Raw genomic sequence first — 18,119 nt, 5'->3', positions numbered from 1 at the left:
AAGATAAATGTGTTAAGGTTACCATAAAGGTTTTACATGAAAATAATATAACAAACTCTTACATTCAGATGTAGATACTCCGTGTCTCCTGTCAGAGCTTCATCTTCAGGCTGGTAATACACCCCATCAGGTAGGTTCGTTTTATCTCCATTCACTTTTGTCAGTTTCAACATGTTTTCTTTAGGTTTAAACCCGCGTAGTAAGTCAATCAATTCGACACCTGTTACTTGGTATAGAGCGGTATCTTTGCTTATATTAAATTGTATTAATAGAATCATTGATATAAATGATAGCCACTGCATCTTTAATGTGTTGTGTGACCACGATAATGTAGAGTCAAATGTTTTTTAGTAATTCGTACACTGGTATTTATAGGTTTCTCCTCATAAGCTATAGTTTTTATTGCTGTATCTACTTATTACAACTTTTATGGTTACGTAGTTGAAGGGTGTAGGTATGTTGTAGCTTAAATCATTAAATATGATTGACTGCTCTCAATTTATCTCATCTTGATTGTCTTTTTTTTTCTTCACTCTACTTACCTTACTTTACTAAGAGCTCTCAGTGCACACCACTAGCTGCCAAAGTGATATAATTGCTGTTGGGGAAGAGTGCCCGCGCTCTACAATGTATAGAGCGCCACATTTCGAAACTGCTACAGGGCTCGAAAAAAGAGGCCTAATAGAAGTGGCTGAAAGGATTTACCTAGTCATACGGATAGCTGAGTGGGGGCTTGCAAGCCAAACCCATTGTCCCCAAAGTGTAGCCCGCCTAAAACGAAACCCGCGAAACAAGGAATTAATTTCATAGAGTGGGTGTCGTTTTTTTAAATGTTGATTTATATGACAAATAAAAAAGTTCTTTTTTTGAATAGTGGGTTTCCCCAAAACTAACAATAAACAAACTAAAACAAGTTGGTAGGTATAAAAATATTTCTATAAGGGAAATTACGTGACACCCAATACTCATATTTAATTACGTTACCATTGTATTTGCTTTAAGAATTAAGTTCATGACATTACTCATCTAAAGAAGATGATTCGATTTGTGATATAACAATTGCGGAAAATCGTCTCAAACTTATAACGCTTATTGCAACGTGATAAAGTTGATTTTTGCATGTCATGTAAACAATGATGGGAAATAAAACTCTATAGTTTCAGTGTTTATTATGTACGCCATATAACATGTTTGGCCGGTCACCGGGGAATTCTGTATGATCAACATGCGAAGCAAAGACGTGGTCATAGAGCCAACGTACAAATTCAATAGGGTTGGTAGAATGAACAGAATAAATAATTATGTAAGATACTAAAATGTTCCACTTGTGAAAATGGTAGATATCATATGCATACTGAGGGATCTATGAATGATATAAAATACTTTATTATAAAGTATTTTTGCCCTTATTAACAACTGTACAGCGCTTGCCTCGGAATCATTAAAGTATGTAATTAAATGACAGTATGTGGCTTTTACTTAAATGTTTAGATTTATATTTGCAATAAGAAAACAGGCATTACAATAAAAACTGTAGAGCAACTAAAAAAAACTCGCAAAAATTCGTATCAGATAACAGAATTTAATAAATCGTAACTATAAAAACTGTGGCAACCCTAAGTAATGAGTAATTAATAATACACTTCTGGCCACTAACCGTGCAATTTAATTTGTCAGATAACTTAGGAATACAATTAACTAACAACAGTTGACTATTTGATGATTTAATTTTACATTTTGGGGGGAATTCCCGAGATTTTGGAAATAATCATGCATTTTGTATTTTAGTTAGTTTTTATTACAAAGAAGATGCTTGTCATTGTTCGTACTCGACGTATTCGACCTGCAACAAAAATACACATTTTTTAATCGTTTTTTATCAACAAACTCAGTAGGTAACGGGGAAAAATATTGGTAAGATAAGTTGCAAAATGTAGTATACAGCCAGGATTCCAATAAGGCATATTATAAACTAGGAGTACCACGTAAAACTTTTAGTAGAGTCAAAATTTGTATGTTGTCATCGTAATTGTTTTTAATTCTGACATAGAGCTGATGTCAATTGTAACTTACTGGACGAAGCGTTTTCTCAAACACAAACGTAAAGCAGAGTTTTTGGCAAAATGCAGGATATATAAAATATTTGAATGTAAATGATGAATGTGTATAAAAAATAAGCAACCTTTGACAAACGTCACAACAGAATAAGGCCTCATAAGGAAGCTTATCAAAGACGGATGCGACTGAACTGAATACATATGAAATGATGAGTATCATTGTAATAATATTGTAATAAATGCAAGGTTGATGTCATCGCGGTTCGTCGCTAAACATCACTCTAAATAACTTACCGGAATATTGCATCATTATAATGATGAAATATTATAAGTTCTGGGGATTTGTTCGGTGGGAAAATTTTAAACAGAATTGGGGAATCTGTTATTTAAATAGCCGAAGAATTAATGGAAATAGGATTAAATTAACACTATTCGTATTCTGATTAACATTTTTTCAATACAATAATTGGGAATTCAGGAAGGGGCGGAAGACTCACGGTCAAAACCATGGATTTCTAATTACCAAAATGCTTAGGAGGAATAGGAATAGTTTCAAATTTAGTCCAATTGCCATTCATTCATCAGCCATTGTAAAATAGCAGAATCGGGGCCCTGTTGTGTAAAATTGTTATCCCATAGAAATACTTTAGAGAAGAATGACACGCCCGAAGACAGATTTGGTTTGGACAAAAATTGCATAGAAATGATAAATCATTTCAGTCTAGGCACTGAAATTCTAGCTAAACTTCTATATTTTTAGGAGGAAGATTTTGGAAGTATTTAAAATAAATGTGTTCGATACAGCTAAAACTCATAGACTCCAAATAAAACTAGCACATTTGGCAATAAAAACAACTAATAAGAATATTTCTCGAAACAGTTCCAGAACAAGTTTAAGTATTTAGTGTTCTATTTTTTTTCAATTTCGTATTAAGCACAGACGTCCAAATAACATACATTCATTCAGATAATATAGAGCTTAACATAAAATAAAAATTATATATTCAGTCATTATATAATATGTCATTATTATAACAATATTTTTTACTATGATGGCACCTAACCTCTTACGTAGATAGGTACAATAAATGTAGACGACCTTGAGGATGTAACTTTGCATACTATGATTTATGACAGTAAAGATGATTGCTATATTTATTAATTCTCATACATGAGTGGATTTGTTTATTACGAGTTTAATAGAACTAGGTACTTATTCGGTTAGGCATCAAGCCTTTCGAAAAAATTTAGAGTTCTTCTTTTTAAGTTATTTGGGAAGTTGTGACGTAACATGGATTGTATATGCTTATCAGCTTTCCACAAATAATAGTATCGGAAGCACAGTAGGAATAATTTTAAAAGATCTTTGCATGTTTTCAATTATTTAATCATCGGAATTAAAGTATGGTGAAAAGAGATGAGCTTCGTGTGTGCAGGTGCAGGGCCAAAAACAAAAACAGTCTGGTAGACAATATAAATAATTATTCTTGAGCTTAGCCAAGATGAAGCCCAGAGCTTATATTACCTAATTAGGGATGCATTTGGGCATACGACACTAATTTCATTCTAATTAATTCTACCCGTACTTTTCCTTGGAAGGCTTATAAATTAACGTTTAAGAATTGCAAATTTGGCAAACTATGATTGACATTAAAAACCAATAAAGTAATCGATTGCGTAACAATTTCTTGACATTCAAAGCGACCGGTATTACGAAGATGTTTCATTTGTAATGTCACATCAAACTTGGCTGTAAAATTATTAACAATTTCTTGTATAGTCGAGTGCTCTTACGTAATACGACGTGTAAAGTGTTTGCAAATCAAACAACAGTTATCTTTTCTACTGCAAGTTACGTTAATATTCGTTGGAAGATCTCCAGAATTATCTGCGTGTCAACTACTAATTAGCTTCTTACCTTAGGCGGGAGCAAATCAATGGCAGGAACACCATATTCTTGAGTTGACAATATAGGTTTGACAGCCGACGGCTTAATGTTATAAGGCTTCGGCAAGGAGTTTACGCCTGTAGAACCAATCGCCGAGTATGATGAGAGCACTGGAGTAGGCTTCAAGGTGACAGGGCTGCGGGCTGGCTGTGCCGGCGCAGGAAGGGTAGGCAGAGGAAACACGACCCAGCCATTCACAACACACACCACACAAACAAAAACCACCAACAAATTCTTCAACATTTTTATATTTTTAGCTCACACGAACAGGTCGGCCGATAAAACTTGAATGTCGCGTTTTTAATGTATTAGTGTGTACTATGAGAATCTCTACTGAAGTGTTTAATTAACATAAATTCTTAACTTAAGTAAGAGTGGCTCACCCTGAAACAAGATCGACGCAAGACCTATACGCCTACGCGGCGATGGACGGCGAAGATGTGTACGAATCATTTATTACCGTACAACTATGCTCAAAAAAGTGTGGTGGTAACTGTATAATCATCAAGTGTGAAAAACGAAATGTCAAAAATGTTTAAAAATTTTGTTTTTTATTTTTGTATATTTTTTCCTACTGATAATGACATTACTAATGGAGATGATACTACAGAGACTACTTTAGGGATGTGAAAAATCAATAATAGTTAATATCAATATATAGAGTCATTTATGGAGTGGATGTCAAAGTCATGCGACTTCTCGAAGCGAAATGTCATTTCCATATATTAAAATTTTAGGTACTGACATTAACTGACTGTTTCAAAGGTCAATCAATTATTAACTGATATTGTAATGTTTATGAAATTAATGGCTAATTGATTTGTTACAACCATTTCTATTAAGATAGATCTTGAATAGATTGTAAGTTATTATCAGATAGCCGAGCAAGGTTGACCAGTGTTGATGACCTCAATCATGACGCCAAACCCTCTATGCGTGTCGTATCGCAGGTTCGATCCCCACGTAGAACAAGCTTGGGTGTAATCTACGAATGCCAGTTCTGAGTAATGTTTGTGAAACCCCCCGCGACACAAGGATCAAAGTGATTATAAATGTGATGGATTAGCAACTTTTACTTGCCGTGAGATGTCACATAAGACCAGTTTTATTCACAACAAGATTTTATACTAAACCTCATTGCGAATTTGCAGTCAGCTTCAACTAGTTAAACGGTAGTCCTACATTGACCGCAAAATGACAAAAATTTACAAGTATGACGTAGAATGCGTTTTGGTATTCAGGAGAGACTCTTTTAAAGCCATTTATAACCAGAAGGCAGCAGGAACAGAGTTATGAATCATGGTCTTGCCTGACTATTGTTTCTCTTTGTCTGTGGTCAAATTACGTAATACGGCATGGAGATATTTGTAGTCATTTCAATTCAATAGAACATTAGGAAAACCCTTTGCTGATTCCGTTACTGTTCGACAAACTACTGGTTTTTTGTACCAATTAGCTTTTGCACGTGAAATGAATGTCGATAGTGCCATTTCATTGTCATTTCTTACATGACAAGTTTATTTAAATCGATTTAGCAGTTAATGCATGAGACGTTGAATAAAGGATAAAAAGGTATATTTCGTAATCGTAAGTTGACGTAGTCGCTCTGTAACACCGAAATACTGAAAAATAATTTGAGAGGTTGTGCTTCTCCTGGTAAAGCACTTGAACTGTGCTGTACCGGGACTGCCGTCACCGAGCAACCAAACCAATTAAATTTTATAAAATAGATTGCCGCTATTCTACTATGACATTTATAATTTTTCCATCCCAAAAGAGACCACGGCAAGTATTGAGTGCAATCTGTAAATAACTTGATTATGCGATTCCATTTGCTCGGGTGGTCAAAAATCTAAAAGCGTTAATTCTATTTAATACCTTAATTATTATGGATTTGCAATAAGTAAACAAGAACCGGACGAACCGACATCGGACGTAAAACCCAAGTATAGTACAGAGCAAAAAAGCTTTAGGTATTTTTAACCGTGAAGAAGCTAAACCGGTCCAATGGGTCCTTGCTGACACAACATTAACCTGTAACTGCCTTTGTTCGTAATCCAAACAAATAAAATGAGTTGGAACTGCTTTTGCAACCTCTTTTTTGTGAAAAAACAACAGACAGATGGCCAGATGAGTGGAAATGGGGATTAACGTCTCGAAAAGAGTGTTTTATTTTTAATTTACAATATGGTGATACTCATACTGGTCTAGACTCATATCAATATACGCTCAGCTGAAGAAATTAAATATAAGTATTAAAATACATGTATTTTTGGAAAATTGACATAAAATTAACAATTTTATATGGATTTGCTGCAGAATTCGAATCGATCCACAATATTGTCGAAAATAATATAGAATAATTGTTTATGAAATTTTGTTAACTGATTCTTATTCAAAGTTAAAACTGTTCTTTACAATCGCCGACAAGTTTGGTAAACGCCTGATGGTTAAGAAACAGCAATCTTCTGACCCGAGTGTATGTGAAGTGCAGGCACTATTGACTTTGCAAATCAATGTATATATTCTATATAGACTATATCAAAAGATTAAGAATTGATATTTATTATTTATTTAACAGACATTTAATTGTTGCCTTTTCATTAATTTTGTGTCTTAACGCTAGATATATAATCATAACAATAATAAAGCTAAAGCTGCTAGCATGTCACAAACACACAATTTTATAACTGTAATACTTTTTATCCTGGATTAACTTCCCTGGCAAATCTAGAACCTATTTCTTATAGTCCAAGTCAATGGTATAGTTACAAGTTGTTGCATTTTATTATAATTTTGAAAAAGTTGAAAGGGCTCCTTTGTCTAGTACAAGGAAGCCCTTGTTCTTAAAAATACATATTCAGCATTGTTTTATATGGAGGCCACATTATTCGCGTTGATGTCTTTCAACTGCTCAAAAATGTTCACTCTGTATATAGAGCTGATTATTTTTTTTTCAATTGTATTTTTGAAATCCCACTTAAAAGGATAATTAATGTGTCAACAAAAACAACGCAACAATTTTTCACATGGGTATTTTAATAAAAACATTCTTAAAAAATAATTAATAAATAAGTTGCTTACTTAACTCTATGCACGAAAAATGCTCGATAACAAAAAAAGCAAAATTAACCCAAATTTGTCTTTGCACTGATTTGTCTTAAAACTCCTGCTGTTTCTGACTGCTTTCTAGTTAATCAGAATTTGTGCCAGTCGTTAACTATGCTTTATGAATATGGACTCTGGATCTTTGATATTGTTTCTATCAACATCCAAATAAAACCTAATAACAGATTTAGGCCTAAAAACATCATTAAATTTTAAGCATCTAAAATCATTGATAAACACATAAAAATTTCTTCTTGCATCTGTTTCTCAAAATAACGGAATTTCTCAAGCAAGAACTATAAACATACACTTTGTGTGTTTTAAGTAAATGTTACACCGTTTTTCATACAAATTATGACACATCAATACGCAAACTTTTTTGATAAGTTTCACATTAGAATACCAGTTAAAAAAATCGTTGGTATAAACTTAAAGATAGCAGCAACGCTATATTGATAATAATTGTCAATAACGCGTGTATGAACAACCAGAAAAACGTTTACAAGCTCACAACTTACAACTAAAGAGCAAATAAATAATAGAGCATCACTTCGTCCACCGAGCATTATAACCTAATGTTTGAGTAACACACGAGCAGACTCGTCGAGGTCCGCTCGTGACCACGGCCGGTGTAACCTGGTCGAAACTTGGAGCTAATCAAGGTAAAATTCGCGTTAATCCCCGTATTCTTTTATGGTTAATACAAGCTGTCCCGGCGAACTACGTACCGCCTTACAGTCGATCATAGTGAAGACAAAATATTAAGGGTGGCCAACCCTTATCACTTAAGGCTCTGAAAAGTAGATAGTAGCCGATTCTCAGACCTACTGAATACGCATATAAAATTAGGTAAAAATCATTAAAGCCGTTTCGGAGGAGTACGGTAACTAACATCGTGACACGGGAATTTTATATATTAGAAGATAATTATGTAACGCGAAAGTTTCAATATAAGTAAAGTTTGAGTATTCCTTAATCGGAGACTAGGACAGCCAGGAAGTCGTCTCTATTCCTCGAAGGACCAGTCTTCCCGCTCCTGAAGGCAGCAGCACCGACACCCTTACTCCTGCCCCCGAAGGAGGGGAACGGGAAGGGCGGTACACCGCGGTGTCTGACGTCCAATAGTCCATCGCCGAAGTACTGGAAAATAGAGAAATTTATAAATAAGTATAATTAAAAATCATTCTTTGGTCTTTTTAATTTTCGGCGTGCTCTATCATCAGTTGTGGATAGTCTCATATTTTTTTTTTTTATTCTGAAACTGTGGCTTGAATAGTGTAATCAAAGTTTGTGGGATGCATCATAGGGTGAGACTGGTGGAAGGAATATAACCATTTTTTTCTGATTTAGTTATGCTTGCACATACGAACACCTAATATTATGTTGGACATTCTTTGCGAACTGCGTTGTAAATAGGATTGGATTCTTATTTCCATGTCAAATCGTTCATATACCTATATCATTCAGATACTGGTGACGATGAGTTTGTAGTTAATGCGGATATAGAAGTAATCATTCGTAGAGTAATGGTCACAAATTGCTGCATGATTGTTCATTTTCGATTAAGTAAAAACTTTTTGTTATTGTCAGGTCGTAAAACCCAGTGAACAGCCGATTATAAAGGTAAATCCGGTTGAGGATACACTCCTACTTGTTTTATTAATAAAGTCGGCTATTCTAAGAATTGTCAGTATCTACTTATACCGTGGACTCAATTCTATGAATTGATAATATTTTTTTATTAAATTTCTACAGATTTGTAAGTGCGACAGGAAAAAAGTTAAATGGATATAAAATACTTAATAATATATGTTCATGTGTCTTTAGTTTAATGATCTGACTGATGATGATTTTAGATCTGACTCAAAAGCTAGATCGAATGATTGAGGATCGATCGAGTGAGCCTAAATGATACACGATTCTCATATTGCAAATCTTTTACACAAAATAACTGTACAAAGTAGAAGTCAATTTTCATTTTAAGTAGCTATTAATCGGTCTCAATGATACCGAAATATTTTACACCAATATCGCATCATCTCAAACGGTCATTAAAATAAAATACAAAGGTACTTACATCAGGTTGCTGGAAGCCGTTTAGAGAGTTGAATCCAAAAGCTGATGAAGCACTCTGGCTCTGACTTCCTCCGAAGCCTCCGCCGAAGTTCCCTCCGAGGGCCGCGGCTGAGGACGATGCACCTGATCCAGACTGACCAGAACCTCCGAATGACGCCGCCTGACTGCTAGACTGACTACCGCTGAAGCCGCTGAAAAGAACAAATAAATATACATATTAGTGATTAAAAATAATAAAGTTTTATTTCCAGATTCATTAATTTCACATTTCAGGTTCCTTTGAAATCTGAAATTAATGAATCTTGTTGGGTGCCTACAAAATTATATTTTAAGGATATTCATTGGAATAGCGATAAAATATGGAAAATATGCGGCAAAGATAACAAAATTCTACGCGGGAAACAGCTAGTGTCAAATAATTTGAAATAGTTACTTTTAAGCTTCTTTGCCAATAGGCCAAAAAACGGTTTTTATCAATTTAAATAATAATTAAAGCTGTTAGCTAACTTATGGCTTGAAAACATAATTTGTCTTGGATTCATAAATCAATTAATGGATCAAAGTTTCTAATGCCAACAAAATCCAGTTTGCATACGTATTATAAAATAATCCTCCACTGGACCGTACTGAGCGGTCAAAAATTTACATAAATAAATATGTATAATACAGTACTTAGTTAATATTCTCATGAAAAATGCTATCATGACCTTGAAGGTTCAAGGTTGGGGTTATGGCTACGAAGACTCATGATTATGAATGTAAGTATAGAGAAGACACCAAACTAAATTGAAAAAGCTAGAAATCGAAGAACAGAATTTAATATTTTTGAGGATGATATAAATTCTTTGATTTAATTTGACAAGCATCACCAATACCACTACCACCGCGGTCACCAAAATGGTATGTATGTTTTTTCGTAGTGGTTTAAAGTATGAATTTGTATGCAAGAGGTGCAGGTTCGATCCCAACGAGGAAAATAGTCAACCCGCTGTTAGAACTTTGCCCATATGGGAGGAGGCCTGAGCCCAGCCGTGGGACATCTATATACTGACATTATATTATCTTATAAACGTATATTTTACGTGATACGAGAAAGCTATTAACTATTAACACTTAATTCATTGACCAAACATGTCAAACCCCGAACTCAGTTCTGGGTTGCCCGGTTTAGTTAATTTCACAATAATTTTAAATTTAAGGTGGTGATGTCACATTGAAAAATTGCATATTTTGCATATTACATAACTAAACTTGTTATTAAGGAGATCAAACAAACTTCTGTTTTATGTAACATCTTGAGTCATATTGTTGCGAGTTGTTTTCGACGCATACATTTACACACCTCGCTTAGATTTACAATTGAACGCAAATGCGCTGAACGATATTTGCATTGTTAGCTGTTTGTTAACTAATGGTTAGTATTTATGCGGTTAAATGCATATCATATGCAATATTAAAACAATTATACTTAATAGTAACATTTAAGTGTGAACAGGTTGTGGCAAAACTAAAACTGCTTAAATAGATCGTTACAGTTAATACGGTTGATCCGTGGATGAGTGGCCACCTATGTCATAACGAGGTCCTTTGTGTTTCGGCAGACACGTTAAATTGTGGGCTGTTATTTACACATCTTTGACAGTTCTTAGAAAGAAGCTAGAAAGCCTGACAATCAGTCTGACTAAGGGATATCGTGTTGCCCAGGTAACTGGGTTGAGGAGGTCAGATAAGCAGTCGCTCCTTATAAACACTGGTACTTAGCTGCATGCGTTCAGACTGGGAGCCAAACTCAACGTAGTTGGGAAAAGGCTAGGATGACGATGATGATTAGGTAGTAGTCTACTTATTATGACCGTCATTTGTTGATGTTAAAATAGGACGTCTTTGAAATGATTTTGCCCTATTATTATGTCAATCAATGTAATAATATACAATTAAAAGCACAACTGGCTGTAATTAGCCTTTGAAACGAGTAGCTTTTATACAAGCATTAACATCGAACGATGTCAACCTATCGATACCATTTTTAATTCGCTTAAAAATATACGTGTGTAACTGTGTATAAATACCTAAGCCACCTATTTAAAAGAGATTATGAACATCAATTCTTAAATGACATTTGAGTATTATGAATTACTATATTAATTTTAAGACCTCTGCTTATTTACGACAGTCCCTTAAGTATAATGATGTCGTAACTAATAAAGGCCCTTACAAGGTTTGATGTGGTATTCATTCGGGGGTTTCCGAATTTGCCCAACATGTGTGACATACTTTTACTTGGGTATATCCGCTATGAGAATATTACAAACACTTATTAATTTAACATTCTTTAAATTAGTAGCAAATTGTGGCAAAATTTTTCGCAAATTAATCTACTGATATAAGTGAAACATTCAATTGAAGAAAATAGTATTTCGATAAAAACTAGAACAATGTGGATAATAACAGTCTCTAATGGTTCAGTTACACAGTTAAATAATAACAATACATTATTAAGTCTGGGTTGTTACTAATATTACAAATGTTATGTCAACAATAAGGTGACTGACCTTCCAAAACCGTTGAACGATGATGCCTGACTGGCGGAGTGCGATGCGCTGAATCCTTCGTTGAATCCGAAAGAGAACGACTGCGAGGCGGAGTGGCTCGCGCCGGCTCCACTAGCACTGCTGCTCACACTCGCGGTTATCCCTCCATTCCCAGAAGGAGCCACATTGAAGCCTCCGCCAAATCCTCCGAACCTCGGCTTCACAGGACTCGGCTTAGCGGACCTGCGCTCGTGAGGCAACAACGTACTCGGATCACGTTCCAAATGTTCCAAAACAGGCAGAACTGGTGGAGTGATCACTGGCTCCAATTTCTTCTCCTGTCTACGATCGTCCGGGAACACGAAGCCATTCGCCGGCGCCGGCGCCGCGAGCTTCAGCGCGGAGGCGAGGCATACACACGCGTAGATGAACCTCATGGTTGTGTCTTCTGGTGACTACGAGAGATGGACTGTGTATCTTGTTTTAATAGGGTCGTACGAGGTCAGGCGCGGTGTTGGCATGCGGCACGCGCCGCAGCCTTCAGAAAACCCACTGCGCTGCGCCCGAGACGTCATCCTGACGAGTCTAGCCCCCCTCTACGCGTGCCCATAACAGACTTATTCCTTTTAAATTTAACGACTTTATTGTTCAACTAGTTTAGTGGCGACGGGAAAATTATATGGTAAAGGTGCAGCTCGTGATTGGGAAATCCAAGTGTCCTACTTTATTGGTACAGTTAAATACTCTAGGCACGTTGCTATTGTGTGCCGCGGAAGCGATCGAGAGAGGATTTATTCAAATGACAAGTCGCGCTTGATGATATTTTTGTAGAGTCACATTAATAAAACTGTCAAACGTAAATGTTATGAGCCAACAACTTTTATATTAATCCGAGGAAGATTATTTATTTTAATTTACGAGGACCTCTGACAGGTCTTTTTTTTTAAATCCAGTCTTTGATTCAGCAAATCAACAATGTAAATACAATTGACGCATTTTTGCCTGTCTTAGCGGTTAAATAAAAAGATACTGTACTCGGTTCCTCTTTCATGACAATAACATGATAATACATATTTACAAGATCTTCATTCTCACAGCCCGTTTTCCGGGCCTTGTGAAAAACATAATTTACGCCAAGACCTTACTCAGGTCGGCATAAAGTATTTACTGAACTTACTATTAACTTGTCATAAGCAGCAGTTAGTAAGCAGATTGCCCTATCATTATGCTAGGGTTGACAAAACAAAATGTCCTCCCCTTATATGACTTTATGCAGCAATTGAACATTAAAGTAAAATTATCTCACACACTCAAAAATACTCTTCTTTTTACATTGTATGATTATTAAAATTTGATTTTATTTAAATATCACTAAAGAACATTTTTGTAATCATGTCTAATCTAGTGTATAACATTCAAAGCTCATATGATTTCTATTTTTATTTGCAAATAAAATAACGGTGAACAATTTCGCATCCATTCGTGACTTTATCATCAAATAACTGGTATAATATTCTTTAAATGCTCAAGATTAACACCAAATGTAATACCTATTGAGATCTGATCATTACCTATTACTAAAGATACTAAAGGAGTATCATATTGTGAAAACAGGATAAAACAAAAACTAATACAAGTAGGTTTTTGTCTCAACAAGACTAGAGGAAAAAAAGTGTTTGCGGTATGTATTTTCTTTCTAGAATTTATGACACTTAGAAGTATTTTAATAAAGGGAAAAAAACTGGCCATATTTTAATACGTTTCTTGCAGTCTGATAACAACCTCTATATAAGAAAAAAGGAATAAACTCAATTTAAAAAAGAACCATCCACATAATCCTTAATGACCACCAGCTGACGGCAATTTTGTATTACGTAACTTTTTTCTTCTGTGAATTTACTGCAGCATTTAATATACCTGGACTATTTTCGAATCAAGTGGAACTTGGAAGTATATCAGACGTAACTCGGATAGCCCTAGTCGTGTGTAAGGTGAGTGTGAACAGTGTGAGGTCACACGTCGCGTGTCACGGTCACCGATCGATGCATTATCACAGCGATACCATTAACATTGTATCGTCGTATCGTTTACACAGCCCATTCAATTGTTTTTGTTGATGTCCGAGTTGTTATGGGATTTTATGTGGCTACCAGTTTGGATAACAACAGGTCATATAAGTTTTTGTTTTATGATGCGTTTTGTGTTCATGTTCTATAAATACGGTAATGGATTTTAAAAGCATTTAGAATTTAGTTCCGACTAGATTGTTTTATTTATTTATTTTTATTGATTGCAATTAATATAAAATTTGCATTTCTGAATTCGTTTTATCGCCTATTAATTGGTAATGAACTAGGTTTCTAGGCTTTTAGCGAAAGCTTCAATCTGTTAAAACTAGATTTTTTAGGCAGGTTATTACGCGTTCTGTGTTGCCTAAGAACGAAAAAAAATAAACTTTATGTTTTGAAGGATTTGACGTTTTAAAGGAGGACAGTGATTCTTAACAAATATACACGGACTACACGTGCACCTATAGACAGTGAAAGTCATTGAACAAATTCAAAATTGTTCACACCACTGTGTTAAATGTGTTGAGTAAATTTCGTTACAGCCTGGGTATTGTGCTAACCTTATAAAGACTTAGGCATCGTGCCAACTGCTGGGTTGATGATGTGGCTGTGTTTTCCCTTATCGCCTATTTAAGTTGGCATTGTCATTTGTATGCACCATTTAATTTAATGAATCATATATACTCTTTTTTAAGTAGAACGAGAATGAATAGAATTTCTTCTATGAATTGTATTGATGAACAAAATCGTCAAACTCGTTTTGTTTTGCTTGAAATTCTTCGTCTACAGGTGCCTCTCCAACTAGTGAAGGTTAGCTATCAGCTTTTTGTAGTCCTCCTCATCAGTTGCTGGCTGGAATAGCTCTTCTAAGCTAATTAAACGGGTCCGTTCCCTGTTGCTATTTTAACCAATACTTTTTCTTTTAGTCAACTTTTCTTTTTGAAAGCAAGCAGAAGTATTTGTGGTATTTTAAAGAACATGACGTAAAAGCGACTGCTAGTCAAATGTGACTTCTCAAGACAATGCAAAGTTATATTGTCTAGAAATGGTGTTGAAAGTCCAGTCTGACCTATTGTTAAAATACTTTTAGAGTAAGGACAATTGCAAAACATTGGTAGAGAGTTTTTGAATGAGGCAGTATCTGTAAAAAGTATTGCTATTTGATAACAGATATACAATGTAGTCATAACTTTAGAAATTACTTGAAAAATATTCCACTTGACCTTATTAACAACCAACCAAAAAATTAACAATCTGAGTTAATTTTTTGGTTATACAGTTAAATGTTCTAACTGGTTAATTTTTTACATAAGTAATGTATGTATAGGTTATCAAGAATTAAAGTCACGGACGTTTTAAATTACTTCAAACATCAATTCTTATGCATTTTGCATGAATAATCAAAGCCACCTGACCGAAACTCTGGTACCAAGTAGTAGTGAGATGACACATATTTTCTATCGGTCGGATTTTACACATATGTGTCTTCATGCAAAGTTCTAGTGCAATTATTGTAGACTTGATACTGTTTCATCGTACTCCAGAAACAGGGGGTCAACTAGTTTTTTGCGTGTATGACTGCACGGATAGCCAAGTGGTTGAGGTCATCACGCCAAACCCACTGTGCGCGACGTGTCGCGGGTTCGATCATTGCGTAGAACAAGCATTTGTCTGATCTAGAATGCTTATTCTGAGTCTGGGTGTCTTTGTACATGTGTGAAGTGAATTGTAGGTTTGTGAAACCCCCCGCGACACAAGGATTAAGTTTCTTAGTGCGGGAGTCGTTTTTTAAAAAAGAACAAAGAATTATCAATATGTCAATACGTTGTCATGTCAACTAGTTTCAGGTTGGCGTGGTTTTAGCGACGGTAAACCTAGATGTGAAAAAGATACTACGAGCCACTTTCCGTATAGTGGCATGTTGTTTCAACATAAGGAGCTCACTTTAAGAGGTGTTGACTTCATCTATGTATTTAAATGGTAGGCAATAAAAAATATTCTGCTCTATTCAATGGTAGTTCCCCAAGTGTCATGACTCCTCAGAGCGACCCCGTAGCTCCGTTTCAGGCATTTGAAGGGGCTCGCGGTGTTTTTAGTCGGTGAGACTCTGACATTTCTCTAATCCGTGCATTCGGCGTTTGTCAAAGTCATTAGCGTTTTACCCAGGAGAAAAAGAAACAAACATAAGTGTTATGACCCTATCTACATGAAATAATAATTTGTAACAAAAATAACTGTATCGTCACAATTCAAAATCAAAACGTATTCGACGTCCATTAATTCGCATACCTAACTGTGAAATAACAGCTTTTCGCAGAGATATGATTAATATGCAAATGCGCACTCTTAATAATCTAGTATATATGAAAGGAATTTTATATACGTAGGTATCTAAATTATATGGATTTTTTACTGTATTATCGATATGAATAATACCTATGACGCGGCAATGTTATGAAATTGCGTGTTAACGGGTACCTCTCGTCCAGTGTACGTATCTGGCATAACTGCGTAAAAAAATATTTTTTGCGTCTTAAAAAATAGTGTAAACTTGATAATATTTGTATTTGTTACGTAAAGTCTAACTTCGCGTTCTTTGAGAGTTTCTCCCAAAAAATTTAGTCTTAATCACATATGTAATTCATAATTGCGAGATATTTACATATACGGGCGTATTAACATCAAGAAGTTACCCGTTGTTCCCGTTTCTCAAGGAAAAGGATAAATTTGTAAAAGATAAATTATTATCATTTTTTTTCCGGCCAAATTGAGAACCTTCTCCATTTTGAAGTCGGCATTTTACCTCTGGCAGCCTACCCTACGTCTTAAAGTTATACTATTTCAGATGTCAAAGAGAAATATTACTTTCACAACCATACTTATATATTTCTTTACCAACCAAGCGCTTTGCAACTTCTTTAAGAAAAAAATATTTACAATTATTTTTTTAATTCGTCAAAAACTAACTTCACGAAGAAATGAAAGAACGTATTTGCGAAGCAGTGTAACATTCACTGATAAATATCACATTTAAACACACAGGCCTATATCTGTATTAACCAATCGGTTTTGTCATTTGTTTACATCGCAAGTACACACAACACACATTACACTAGTTACTTGGGAAACCACAGAGCATAAACAACGTTGGTAAACCTGATAAAGATGCAACGCAAGGCATTTTAAGTACACGACATTTCCCAATTTACTTAAAAAGCGAAAATTTTAGCCTTGATACGATTGGATTAATCGTTTAACGAGATTGTGGTAAGTTAAAGTAGGTAATCAAAGAGTCTTTTAAAGAGTTCAAGTACTAATAAATTGATAATACTAAACATTAATTAAGTACTTCATATTAGCTTTTTGGAATAAAATACATAAAGTAACACGAATATTTATGAGGATGAGCAAATTTATTCCATGACACCCGATGTCACGATGATAAAACCCATAGAAGTGTAAAATAAATCGATATAAATAGACGAGAATAATAATCGAGGTGCGGCAAAAACAGACCTATAATAGCTCCAAAAACACGATCAGTGACGCATAAAATCAATACGAAAACAAGTTCGTAAAAACAAAGTATGATAATACAATAGAATTGATTAGATGACTCTTCATAGTTCACATTTGAGCTATTATTCAAACAATGATAACTTGAGCCTGTACCACGAAGACTTAAAATGTATCGGATATCGTTGGATAAGTGAGACGGCGATACGAATTGTAGAGCGCTATCTCACTCCCACAATGTTCAAAGACAAGCTTTATGAGTTCATAGTACAGGGACTGCGTCTATATTCTAGTCTCCACAATATAATCGTTTAAACAAAATAAGCATAACTAGGACTAATACGTCACGGCCGTGTAAGTAAATTAATTAAATTCTTACTGCGTTTATTATTAAATTGCTACGCATTACTATTAAAGGCACGCTCGAACACTTATTCGCTTCATTCATGTATGTTTTAGCGTACAAATGTTTGTATAGTGTTTCGTATGCACTACACAACGTTATTAAGTGTTTGGGGGCCTACCACGATGTCGAAAAGTAATATTATTGGTGTTGTGGAAGCGGGACAGCGCTATACAGGGTGTAGAGCGGCATCTCTTTTCCGCACCTGTATAATATACTAAGAGTTGGCAGAAGGCTCTCTGATAATGTATTCGATCATCGTCCAACATATTGAGCAACAGTTTCAATGTCATTGCTAGTTGATGGACACTGACAGTTGTGTAACACAAACATAATCAACATATTTAAGAATAGTGACAAATTCGTCGTCTCATTTTCTGGTAGTGGTATTTTATAAAAGTTTCATCTTGT

The 18,119-nt window shown here is 35.0% G+C and overlaps 1 protein-coding gene across 1 annotated transcript; it reads right to left on the bottom strand.

Moving 5' to 3' along the window:
- Positions 1-1,562: 1,562 nt before the first annotated feature.
- On the bottom strand, positions 1,563-12,614 carry LOC113496675 (keratin, type I cytoskeletal 9-like). Its single transcript, XM_026875964.1, has 4 exons — positions 11,742-12,614; positions 9,191-9,380; positions 3,976-8,253; positions 1,563-1,843 (listed from the first exon to the last, which is right to left on the bottom strand). The coding sequence occupies exons 1-3, from the start codon at positions 12,155-12,157 to the stop codon at positions 8,086-8,088; spliced, it is 774 nt and encodes a 257-aa protein (XP_026731765.1). The 5' UTR covers positions 12,158-12,614; the 3' UTR covers positions 1,563-1,843; positions 3,976-8,085.
- Positions 12,615-18,119: the final 5,505 nt, after the last annotated feature.

Source organism: Trichoplusia ni, chromosome 8, assembly GCF_003590095.1.
Source record: "Trichoplusia ni isolate ovarian cell line Hi5 chromosome 8, tn1, whole genome shotgun sequence".
Lineage (NCBI taxonomy): Eukaryota > Metazoa > Arthropoda > Insecta > Lepidoptera > Noctuidae > Trichoplusia > Trichoplusia ni.
This window is presented reverse-complemented; position numbering and strand designations above follow the sequence as displayed.

What these genes read in the sequence shown, in the direction of transcription:
- LOC113496675 (XM_026875964.1), bottom strand. Translation starts at nt 12,157, where the DNA reads ATGAGGTTCATCTACGCGTGTGTATGCCTCGCCTCCGCGCTGAAGCTC. An exon ending in TCGTTCAACGGTTTTGGAAG is followed by an intron (nt 9,381 to 11,741) that starts GTCAGTCACCTT and finishes TGTTCTTTTCAG; the next exon opens with CGGCTTCAGCGGTAGTCAGT. An exon ending in ACGGCTTCCAGCAACCTGAT is followed by an intron (nt 8,254 to 9,190) that starts GTAAGTACCTTT and finishes TCTATTTTCCAG; the next exon opens with TACTTCGGCGATGGACTATT.